Source organism: Engystomops pustulosus, chromosome 1 (genome assembly GCF_040894005.1).
Source record: "Engystomops pustulosus chromosome 1, aEngPut4.maternal, whole genome shotgun sequence".
In the NCBI taxonomy this organism is placed as follows: domain Eukaryota; kingdom Metazoa; phylum Chordata; class Amphibia; order Anura; family Leptodactylidae; genus Engystomops; species Engystomops pustulosus.
In genome coordinates, this window is record NC_092411.1 from 54480810 (window position 1) to 54493552 (window position 12743).

General features: G+C 40.4%; 1 protein-coding gene across 2 annotated transcripts in view; it reads left to right on the top strand.

Moving 5' to 3' along the window:
- Positions 1 to 8206: 8206 nt before the first annotated feature.
- Positions 8207 to 12743, top strand: part of KCNN2 (potassium calcium-activated channel subfamily N member 2) — a 113730-nt gene continuing 109193 nt past the window's right edge. Inside the window, exons 1-2 of one of the 2 annotated variants that reach the window (XM_072140801.1) lie at positions 8207 to 9321; positions 9508 to 9603. In XM_072140801.1, coding sequence (XP_071996902.1) covers positions 8344 to 9321; positions 9508 to 9603 — 1074 coding nt within the window. In that variant the 5' untranslated portion in view covers positions 8207 to 8343. Of the gene's footprint in view, positions 9322 to 9507; positions 9604 to 12743 lie in introns of those variants that run through there. The other variant, XM_072140807.1, reaches the window with a different exon arrangement.

Here is a 12743-nt window from a genome sequence, read left to right on the forward strand (position 1 = left end):
TGAAATGCATAAGAAACCTTACATTGCCATTTCAGAATCTGCAACATGTCAATTTCATGTGCACAATTGAATCACCGCTTTTTTCAGCTGGATTTTAACATTCAGCTGTAATTCAGTCCCATGTCCCACCACCATTTACCATTTTCTTTCTATTATATTTTAACCTTAAAGGACATCTAACACCTGGATCAAGGATTGTAAACAAAGCACACTGATACTGGTGTGTGTCCCCTCTGGCAGGATCTGCTCTTCTTTTAGCTTACTATGCCCTTTAATTTTACAAAAAAATGAGCCTGAGGTGCTTCAGGCTCCATTAAAGGAGTTATCCGTGTCTTAAAAATTACTGAGGGCTGGGCTGGGTTGGGCTATTTAAAAATAATAAACATGTACCTACCTCATCCGGCGGCGCCGATGTCCTGCTCCGCGGCCCGTCTCCTCTGTGCGCCGATTTCATTACAAGGACGGATGGTAGGAGCCGGCCACAGCGCGGACTGGAAGCTCCCTGTGCGTGCCTTCTGTTCTCCTGTAAACAGACCGCGGCGCGGGACATCTGCGGCGCTAGAGGAGGTAATAGATATTTATTATTTTTAAATAGCCCACCCCAGCACGGCCCTAAGTAATTTTTAAAACCTGGATAACCCCCTTGATATCTACGGAGCCAGGAACCCCTCAGAATCATCAGCATAATTTTAAAACCTGCCAGAGTTGGGACATACTCACATGTAAGTGTGATTGGTTTACAATCCTTGATTCTGCTTGTAGATGTCCTTTAATAAAAATAAGTTTAACAGATATCTCTAACGGTGGTGGGAACCTGTTTTTTATGTTTTTCGCCAGTTCATGCTATAGTATAACACAACTGGATAGCAAAATGCAGAAAAATGTTCTGTAATTACTGTATGTGGCAAAAAATAATTTTCTTGTTAAGTACGCAGCAGTAAATATTTGGAATCATTTTTTCTGCTGTAACTGTATAAGTGATTGTATAAAAGATCATACTTGTCACATTAGGATTCTAGTGCAAAAATTTACAGAGCAATAATAATGAAATCCATGAAGGTCTGTTATTTTGAATCACATGTCACATATAAGCAGTTTCACTGCTGCCCTGTCACTTGCGTGACAAGTGCAGAGTCATTTGCTAGCTCCTGTCAATGCATCTAAAAATAAAGATGACTTATACTCCATCTTGTTTTGATGACCTTTCTAATAATATCAGTGAACCGCAGCTTTTTACAATAAGGCAAGTTGTAAAGTATTTCCAGGTTATATTAATTATTAAGTCACTATCCCATTGACTTAACATGATCATTCACTTTATGGTTTTAGTTACTCAGTCTTATTTACCCGATTATAGCTAAAATAAACAAATAAGCATTAACATCATTAGCATAATTATAAACATTGATTTTAGAAGGAGGCCATGAATTACAAATATAAGAAGATAACCACAGTCACAGTGCCTAAATCTATGAGTAAGTGTCCCTGGTTTATCGTGCTTTATTTTCATGAAATATTTGATTTAAATTTACAGTGCCTTGCAAGTTGTCTACCTTTTGCCACATTTCAGGATTCAAACATTAAGATATAAAATTGTAATTTTTTGGTGAAGATTATTTTTTGGTGCAATATTATTTGTGCTCCTTAAATTAATACTTTCTAGCGCCCTTTTTTTGCTGTGACTACAGCTGCAAGTCGCTTGGGGCATGTCTCTATCACTTTTGCATATTGAGAGACTGAAATTCTTGGAAAACAAGTTGGATGGAGAGTGTTTGTAAACAGCAATTCTAACATCTGGATATGTTTATTTGTGAACCTTCCATTGTAGATTTTGCTTTCTGTTTACAATCATTGTCTTGTTGAAAGATAAATCTCTGTCCCAGACTCAGATCTTTTGCCGGCTCGAACAGGTTTACTTCCCTGTCCCTACAGAAGAAAAGCCAGCCCAAACCATGATGCTGCCAGCACCATGTGTGACAGTGGGGATGGTGTGTTCAGGGTGATGCACTGTGTTGCCTTCACGCCAAACATATCGTTTGGCATTGTGGCAAAAAGTTTGATTTTGTTTTCATCTGGCCAGAGCATCTTCTTCCACATGTTCGTTGTCTCCCAGGTGGCTTGTGGCAATCTTTAAACAAGACTTTTTATGGATGTCTTTGAAAAATGACTTTCTTCTTGCCCCTCTTCCATAAAGGGCAGATTTCTGTAGTGTACGACTGATTGTTGTCCTATGGACAGACTCTCCCCCTCAGCTGAAGATCTCTGCATCCAGAGGTATAATGGGCCTCTTGACTGAATCTCTGATCAGTCTTCTCCTTGTTTGAGATGAAAGTTTAGATTGATGGCCAGGTCTTGGTAGATTGGATGCACTGTGCTCCTTGGGATGTTTAAAGTTCGTGAAATATTTTTGTATCCAAATTCGGCTTTAAACTTCTCCATAACAGTATCACGGACCTGCCTGGTGTGCTCCTTGGTCTTCATGATGTAGAACCCTGAGACTATCACAGAGAAGGTGTATTCATACGGAGACTTGATTACACACCGGTGGATTATATTTATCATCATCAGTCATTTAGGACAACATTGGATCATTCAGAGATCCTCAGTGAACCTCTGCAGTGAGTTTGCTGCACTGTAAGTAAAGGGGTCGAATTTTGAGTTTAAGATTTTTTACAAAAGTTTAAAATATCCAATAAATTTTGCTCCACTTCACAAATGTGTCCCACTTCTCGTTGATTTTTTACCGAAAAAATTACAATTTCAGATCTTTATGTTGGAAGCCTGAAATGTGGCAAAAGGTAGAAAAGTTCAAGGGGCGAATACTTTTGAAAGGCATCGTATATCCATGAAATTTATATGTGACAGAACTTAGTTCCAGATATCCAAGTATGGTTACTATGAAACCAACCTTAGGCCAGAGACACATATTGAAGAATCCACACAGGTGAAGTGCAGCAGAATTGCAGGGGGTTAACCTGCAGCGATTTACTGAACCAACATAGTGGATGGGAAATATACAGGTCATTTACTGTTGCAGATTCCATGTGTGGAAGTCAACCTTTATAATGCAACAGTAATTCAAGTTTGAAATCTGTGAAAAATTTTGCAGTTTATTTCACTGAGACACAAAATGAAAGTGATGCCATAGCCTAGTGAAAACCATCTAACAGTATTACTACATTTATCCACTTGTAACATATGTAAAGACAATCTGAGATATATGAGGTACACTTACCTAGAGATATAGTGCCAGATTAAGGCTACATTCACACGAATGTATGGGGGACGTATATACGGCCGAAGTATATACGGCGTATATATGTCCCCCATACACTTCTATGGGCTCATGGCCCTGTACGGGAGCGGTATGGTGCTGCACACACACACGTCCTATCTTTCTACGTAATACAGCGCCGTGCGCTGTATATTCCTATGGAGAGGGGTGGGGGTGAGCTGTGCTCATCCCCCGCTCCTCTCCGCAGTGCCGATGTATGCCTATCGTACTACGGTATGGCGGGCATACATCGTGTGAATGTAGCCTAAGGGGGCGTTGCCAGCACGTGCAGTGGGCCGACTCGGATTGTTGCTGCCCGTACCTGCACACTGCCTATGGCCTGTTTGGGTCAGACCTTCTTGATAGATCCAGAGCACACCAAGGGGCGGGGGCACCATCATTGGCTGGCAAACTTAACCCTAGCCTCTGATTAATCTGTCCTATAGTTCCCTTCTAGTCATGTTACAGCACAATTACTATATTACTCTTCGTTCCAGATAATCAGCTTATGTAATGGCACAGAGAATATCCATATTTTATGACAGGAAAAGCTAAACCATTACAAACCACTAACAATTCATATTTTCTGTCATATGTTTTGATTTTAGCTCCCTCTTTAATTATAATGGTATTTTTATGTTAGTTTTAATAGCCTAAACTGGAAAAAGATTTTTCTGCGGGTTCTACTGAATCACTAATCCTCTGGAACAACGCCACAGAATAATATAAAAAATTGGGTTTTTAGAAAGAACTATTCAACATTGAGGAACATTTTATGTACTTTTTGGACACATGTTGTGGTAATATATACATCTTTTTGGATCCCATTCAATTTTATGGATATGCTGTAAAAATGTATTATCTACCATGCCTTTTATTGGAGGGTGGGGAGCCCAAAGCAAAATGTTCAGCAATAAATCCATATTACCATACTTGTCTATCAATAAAATCTTTTGAATACATTCATATACTGTATCCCAGCTTTTCAGTATCTTAGTAGCAAAAAAGATTCTGCAGCATGTACATACATGCTCAAAGTTTCAATGCAAAATCTGGCTTTCCTTAAAACGATTGCTTCCCTTAAAGCATTGCTGCAAAAACTGGTCAACACTGTGATTTTTATGGCAACATGGTGAAAGCCACCCAAAAAATCCACAGCACTAAATAAAATTATGGGGCCTGTAGAATAAGTCAATTTTTGCTGTGAATTTTTGTTACCCATGTGGTGAAATCTTACCCACTGTGCTGGTACTGTCATTTCTGTGACTATACTACTGTGTGTATATACTGTAAGGAAACAGTCATAGACTGAGGATGTGGAATTGCTGCTCCGTTTGCCATTTTTGGTTAGTTATTTGCAAGTCATGTATTTTATTACTGAATCACTTCCATCTGTTCTAACATTATGTGATTCTATAATCTTATGGCTTCAAATCAAAGTTCCCTTTTAAAGTTCCCTAAATAATTAAACATTAAACTTCTGGTGCATTATCTACAGAGGTAACAAGAAAGATGGATGTCATTGAGTTTAATTCATTGTACTACACTAACCAGCTGAATAGCAGTATGGGTCATGAGGTGGGATGACTGCTTTTTTGCCATATTAATATATTATACAAATATGGATGTGAAACATATGTAACCATTTATGACGAGCATAAGGCAACAAATTAATATTAAAATAACATGCTTTCTAATAATTAGAAACAGATCAGTGTTCACGTTTAGTCCATGAATAACATGTATCACCTTAAGGACTTATTCATACAGGTGTGTCTGTAACACGTCTGCAAAAAAAAAAATATATATATATATATTCAGTCCGTTTTGTGTCAGGATTGTAACCGCATCAGTTTTCTTCACTTTTGCATGGCATACACTGATCCTTTTTTTTCCACATCCGCAAAAAAATAAAAAATAAAACTGATGGTTTAATTAATTAAATGGAAAAAACCCTGGTTCTCCAGTATCAGCATAAAAAGCTCTCACAGATGGCATCAGTTTCTCTGCAGAACCATTGAGGGTCATTTAAGTTTTTGTGCTTGTCTTTTTTTTTCTTGTTTGATTTATCTTAGAGGGGGGTATATCTGGCATCTCAGTCTGTTGGGTTTTATTTTCAACTTAGAAAAGTTGCAGAGTTGTTATAAATCTTTTTCCTATTCCTGCTTGGGAGTGGAGTTTATTTGTGCCAGCACTTGAGACTTTTTGCTGCAACTTTTTTAACCCCCTTCCTGACATGTGCCGTAATAGTATGAAGTGTGTCAGGAGTGGTTGGACGAGTGGGCTCACAGGCTGAGCCCTCTCCGAACCAGGTGGGTGTTTACTGCATATTACAGCATAGACTTCAATGGAGTATTGCAAAATACTGATGCCACACAGGACATTAACATGCCGCCCGTATTTGTGCATCAATTGCTAGGTAACACAAAATCAAGTGAATGGAAAAAAAGACAATGATGTTTGCCAGCCTTCTGTATTATTTTAGGGTCTGTACATACATTGGCCATATGGATGACATGCAAAACATTTTTACATCCATACAGAAGAGAAACTGAAACAAAACAGGGCACATACGGCAACAATACGCCTGTTCAGCCTGTATAAAAGTCCTGTATACACATAGTCTGAAGTCACTTGGTATGGTACGGGTAGCACACAGATGTTTCTATCACACCGAGTTATAGATGTGAATAACCTTTAGCCTACAGGTTTATTGAGTCGTTCTGTGGGTACTCTGGGGATAATGCCATACAACTCTACATTGTCATAATAAAGACCTGACAAGCAAGAACCTCATCTTTACCCACAGCCTCAGACTATTAATTGCCCTTAAGAAAGGCTCCTCAGTGATCTAAATAGCACGTGGCTATGTATGGCTATGGCTGATTGACAGGACTATACTGGTCACGATCTGTTCTGCGTCCTCACTGCAATGTCACTTTAATGGATCAAACATAACCTAGAAATACTGGGGGAACTATTGGCGGCAGAAGTCTGTTGTAATTTGTGCCAATAAATAAATGCTTTGTTCCCCATTTATTAAGAGTTTCATGTCGTTTTTAGTCACTTTTCAGACTAGTATGACAAAAGAGGCATGGCCTCCAAAAAGGGGGCATGGTTTCATAGGACAAAGTCCTGATGCTTTAAAATTTTGGTGCAGTTTTCTGAAGTAAAGTAAACCAATGGCGCAAAGTAGGATTTGACTGTCTTATACTCCTCCAGATTTATCATCTAGCGAGGTAGTTTTGTATTTGCACTTTTATTCTTGTGTTAATGTAATGTACGTGAATCCCTTATTCCTAGTACAGTACAGCACTATAGAATTAATGGTGCTCTATAAATCATAATCCAGCATCAGACACAGTGATAAATCTGGCATAGAAATAGAATAACTGTGCACCGTTCTACTCTGCAACACTTTTGATCTTTCTAACTGTATTACAGATGTTTGATGCATTATTACCTTATATAATCTCAAGAATATTATCCTCTGGAAGGTGAAGCTTCATGTACTAAACATGTGTTGAGTCCTAAAGAAGTTTTCCATCTTTAAGAAATTGATGATCTATCTGTGCATCTGACACCTGGGATCCACACTCAGTTGATCCTGGCAGTCTCCAGCACCATTATCAGAAATTGAAGCATGAAGTACAGTATTCTCTGTCTTGTGGCCAAGCTTTGTAAGTGCTACTTAGCCCTCTTTTAACTTGGATAGATACTGATGCTGGCCATTACTGTACTTTCACCTTAGTTCTATGTGTGGATTCCTCTAGCACAGATGATGATTTTGCTGATGCAATCGTACACATTTCTGTACATGCTAGTTGTAACCGTCCGTAAAATACATGTTTAATAACACAAGGAGGCAAAGGATGGGTGATTTGTATAGTATATTGTTAGGATCGCTAACAAAAACCTGCTAGTCATTGCCAACATCTTACCAGCATTTTGATAGAAAAGTGTCACTTGCTGCTAACTTTCACCTAATGAACATTGGTTGTTGTGTAAATCATTTGCCTTAGAACCTTCAAAAACAACTAAACTTTAAACAGATTTGCATAAATAAATGGTTCAGTTGATAATAGTAAACTATGTGATGTACATTATTGAAGAAATACACTTCTTTTCCCCCGGCTTTTTACTTAGTTAAGCAGTTTGTATGAATAAGCTTTCTGTCCTGTGTCCGCTGACAGCTGAGAGATCAAGGAGCCGGATACTAAACTCTTTATAGACAGTATCTGGATAGTCTAATCTCCTCAGAGATCTGAATCATCAAGGGAAATATTCTCAAAGTGTGGAAAGGGCTAATTATTAGTCATCTGTCTCAAATGGACAGACCACAGAAAGCTTACACTACTCACTACTGGAGAAAGAGGAAGAAAAAAAGCACTATTTAATAAAGTATATTACATTACAAGGCTTATTATTAGTCTTATCTGTCTCACATGGACATACCACAGAAAGCTTACACTACTCACTACAGGAGAAAGAGGAAGAAAATAAAGCACTACTTAATAAAGTATATTACATTATTAAGTTTACTATTGTCACCCGCTCTATCCATTTCTGTAATACAATTGAAGAAAATAGTGACATAAGTTACTCATTTAATTCTCAGTATTTAGCAGGAACAATAGAAAGCGCTCCAATGCACAACAATCCCAGGTCAGTGTAATGGACACATAAGTGTAGGAGCCATTCATGCCAGTCATGTTGTGTGCCCATTCTCACCAACACATCAATGTCTCACTTCCACTATGTGAATGTTTTGCAGGCACCGGCTGACAGGAGAACATCCAGCATGTGATGTGCCAGGAGCAGCTGCTGCCTCCGATGCCAGGGCACGTGTGGAGCCCCCTGCAGCGCGGTGCCACTATGCCCCTCCCCCGGGATGCCGCCCAGTGTCACCCACCTGAGTGCAGCTGCTTCCCAGTGCAGGCGGCGTGTAGCCGGGAGACCTGAGCGGGGAGCTTCTCGCTGGCCGCACGTCCCAGCACTAGGACACACTGAGCCGCTGACCGGCCACGCTGCGCTCTTTCACTGTTTGATCCCGCCCAGGCGCTGACGTCATGCCCTTTGTTTTGGTTCGCCCGACCAATCGGACGTGCTGCTTGGATTCTACGGGAGCCGAAATGGGCCCTTCCTCCCGAAGTGAGGACTTCCCCATCGCTGAGAGAACGCATTGCGCTGGGTGCACAGCCTGGCGATCCTCCTGCAGCTTTAACAGCTCTGACATGGAAACATCGCTGCAGTTCCAGCACGGTTTCTTCGCAGAGCAGCCGCCTCCTCCTCCTCCTCCTCAGCAGCAGCAGCACAGCCCGGACGAGCAGCTCTTCTTCCAGCAGGACGCTCCGTGTCTTCAGTGCAACAGCTGCTCCTTCCACGGGGATAACCTGCCGCTTCTCCGCACCTCGTCCCCCATCACCGCCGGCGCTTTCCGCACCAACTCGTCCCCGCTGTCGACGTCCTCCTCCCGGCAGGGCAGCCAGCTGAACGTGAGTGAGCTGACGCCTTCCAGCCATGCCAGTTCCTCCAGACCGCACCAGCACCACCAGCAGTGCCACAGCCGGCAGCAGGCGAGCCCCAGCAGCCAGCGCCGGGAGAGTAACCCCTTCACGGAAATAGCCATGAGCAGCTGCAGGTACAACGGCGGCGTCATGAGACCGCTCAGCAACCTGAGCGCGTCCCGCAGGAACCTCCACGAACTGGACTCCGAGTCCCAGCCCCTGCAGCCCGTGTCCAGCAGCGCCGCCGCCGCTGCCCCGGAGATCGTCGTCTCCAAGCCCGAGCACAACTCCAACAACCTGGTGCCCTACTCCGGCCAGGCGGCGGCGGCGTGCACCGGCACCGGACACAGCTCAGGCGGCAGCTGCAGCGGCAGCAAGTCCGGCAAGAAGAAGAACCAGAACATCGGCTACAAGCTCGGCCACCGCAGGGCTCTGTTCGAGAAGAGGAAGCGCCTGAGTGACTATGCCCTCATATTCGGGATGTTTGGGATCGTGGTCATGGTCATTGAGACTGAACTGTCCTGGGGAGCCTATGACAAGGTACGGCTCTTGTTCCCTGTTATCAGCCATGTCGGGATAATACAACTACTACTACTTTATCTCAGTTTTGTTTGGCCCCCTTTAAGTTGTTTGTGATGCCACAGGAGACTATCCCCCATCTGCTCCATAACTTCCCCTGACTTCTGGCTATTGTCTGACTATGGTAACTTTTTGTTTCTATTGCAGGGCTCGCTGTATTCTTTAGCTCTAAAATGCCTTATAAGCCTTTCCACGATTATCCTGCTTGGTCTTATCATTGTATACCACGCCAGGGAAATCCAGGTAAAATATATTTCTATCACTATTCCCAATACAACTGCGATGTTCTCTCTGTTTACTCAAGTTGATACTTTGTTGCATTTTCCTGAATATGCATCACATTCTGTATTGTCTTATGGAATGTATAACAGAATATACATGACATTCTGTATTGTCTTATTGAAAGTATAATAGATAGGGAAGTGTGAGTCCTGATCCAATGTTCTATGAGTAACGCATCCAAAGCTTCTTGCTGTGTGAACATTGCTTCACGCACGAAGTGTCATGAATTGGTTGTTTGTTGTGAGAGAGACTTGTTTCTGTGACATTTTATGGTCATATTATAACTGCACATGTCATAGGCAGATGTTTCCTTTCTGAGCCGAATTTTTAACTTCACTCAACTCGGTTATTTAGTGGGTTATATTTTAGTGTTTTGAGTGCTTTTAACCACAGCTATAACATGAAGGATCCATTGAATAAATGATAGATACGGTGTTTATATTAATTGTAAATTGTAAGCCTCGTCTGTGTTGTGTTTTCCAATGCTATGTGATGAAAGAATATTCTTCATATATATCATATGATTTATTGTCCAACACTCTTATGGTATTTGCATGTACAAATTGCTGGGAGGTGCAAACATAGACATATAATAATATACAATATTGTTGAGGATATACATCTGAGAGCTTTGTTCTCTTGCTGAAAATCGAATAGTTTTTCATGTTCTGTGTAAATGTAGCAGAGCCAAGATTGTTATTCAATCCCAAACTTTCCAGTTAACCTTCTCCTGTAGAAAAGCTATAGACACGGCTGACTAACTTGGTAGAGATTGTTATAATGTAGTACCTGTAAACCTTTTTTTCATTACTTACAAAAAAAAAACAGAACTGTTTCGATCGGATGTTTAATTATTATTTGCTCTTTAGACAATTTATTACAGTACATACCACATCACTTCACACGCTTATGTTCTCTATAGGGTACTAATGATGTAGTATAATGATGTGTTTATTACTTAGAGATATGTAAACTAGAGATTATTAGCTTCTTTTACATGGGGATCACATTAGTGTCATGCTCCTATATCTGAAGCTTCAGCACCAGGGAGAGTACTGCACTGCATTTGTAAAGTATAGGACATGTAATACAGCACATAGTTGTGTAGTCATACAGCACCATGGAGAGCTCAGCGTGCAGGACATGCTATAGACTACAATGATCAGAGCTTTCAGCACCACATAGAGCTGAGGACACTCCTTACATGACATATTCTGCAGAACATTGTGCACATACATGCACCTGCTTCTGCATATAGATATGCTTTCCATGTTGCTTCTTTATACAGACAAGGTGATTCCAGGGAGTTCCCTGCTCTGGAGTAATATTACTCCTCTAATACTATGGTGTTATGTGGACTGCAGAGCGTTCAGAAACATGACGATCTTCATGTCTTTCTCCAACACTGGAGATCACTGTTTTTGTGTTCCTATGAATACAGGAAGTGTTTAGTGTGTATTTTATATACACTATATTATTAAAGAGGGGTTTATTGCTCCTATTTCTACAGATTTTACAGTTTACACGAATATAACAACTCTCATATATTTTCTGCACACATAGCTAATACACCATTTGCTGCAGGCATAGGTAGAACAACTATCTTGCATTTACTGCAGGCAGATACTCCCCATGTAATGCTTTCACTACCCACATATATATCACCTCTCTTGCATTTACTGTGTACATACTACACGTATAATGTATAAACTGTATGAATATGTTACACCTCTGATTAATTTACTGTGTGAATATATTACACCCCTGATGCATTTGCCTTATGCAGATTGTATACAATTGATGCATTTAATGCACGCAAAAAATTACAGCTCTGATGCATTTACAGGAGGCTGACACTATTATACTTCTTCTACAGACACATATATTCCTTTTCTCATGGATTTTTTTTAATGTACCATATCATACTTCTCATGCATTTATTGCATGCTTGAGAGAAAACCCCTTAGGCATTTACTTCAGAAGCTCTGACCTTTCTCATGCATTTACTACAGACAGATCTGACATTTCTTATACATCTACTACACATACAGATATTACACATCGCATGCAGTTCTCCATTGTCAGAGTTATTTGAGCATCACCAAGAGCAACGTCTACTACATGCATAATTACTGTTCTCCTGCTCCTTTCATTTGTAGACATGAGAATTTACACATTATATGCTGAATACTATATACACCAATACTACTTGTTGTGTACATTATATACTGAATACTATATAATCCAATACTACTTGTTGTGTACATTATATACTGAATACTATATACACCAATACTACTTGTTGTGTACATTATATACTGAATAATATATACACCAATACTACTTGTTGTGTACATTATATACTGAATACTATATACACCAATACTACTTGTTGTGCACATTATACAATGAATACTATATGCACCATTATCACTTGTTATCAGCTTTCTGCACCAACCAGAACTCTCTGCTCATGCATAACAACATAGCCAGCAGAGAATTGCTTAGCTCATGTTTGCACACTACATTGCAACTAAAAATCCTATACTAAATAGTGTTCACCCTGCTCTTTTGTTTATGTATGTTGTACATCTATAGATGGAAAGAATATAATAATATTACTCTTCCACTGTCACCTCCTATGCAAGATGTAGAGTAACCAGCACCCATGGGATTCCCTTGCATATATGAAATCACTCTCTATGTTATTCCTGTCCTCATGCCCTTGTAGTATGTCCTATAGCCTGTGACACTTTCACTAAAGAAAAGACCTCCTTGCAGATACACTACATACAGTCCATTACTGTCCTCATGCCCTTGTCCTGTGTAGACTGCAGAACATTCACCTGCTCTCCCTGATATTTCTGCCACCATTTGAACTATGTAGAATATTAAGCTTTCCCTTTTAGATATTATATGCCACATATGTACAATCCTATTCCTTTTCCATAGCCTCATGGTGTATCCTCTGGTAAGAACTCCATGAATATATGTTGCTATCATGTACATGTTACACACAGCAGGGTTTTATTGCCCTTGTGCTATGAAGACATCAGATCATCCAGCCCCACAGAGATGTGCAGCACACTGTGTATTATAGC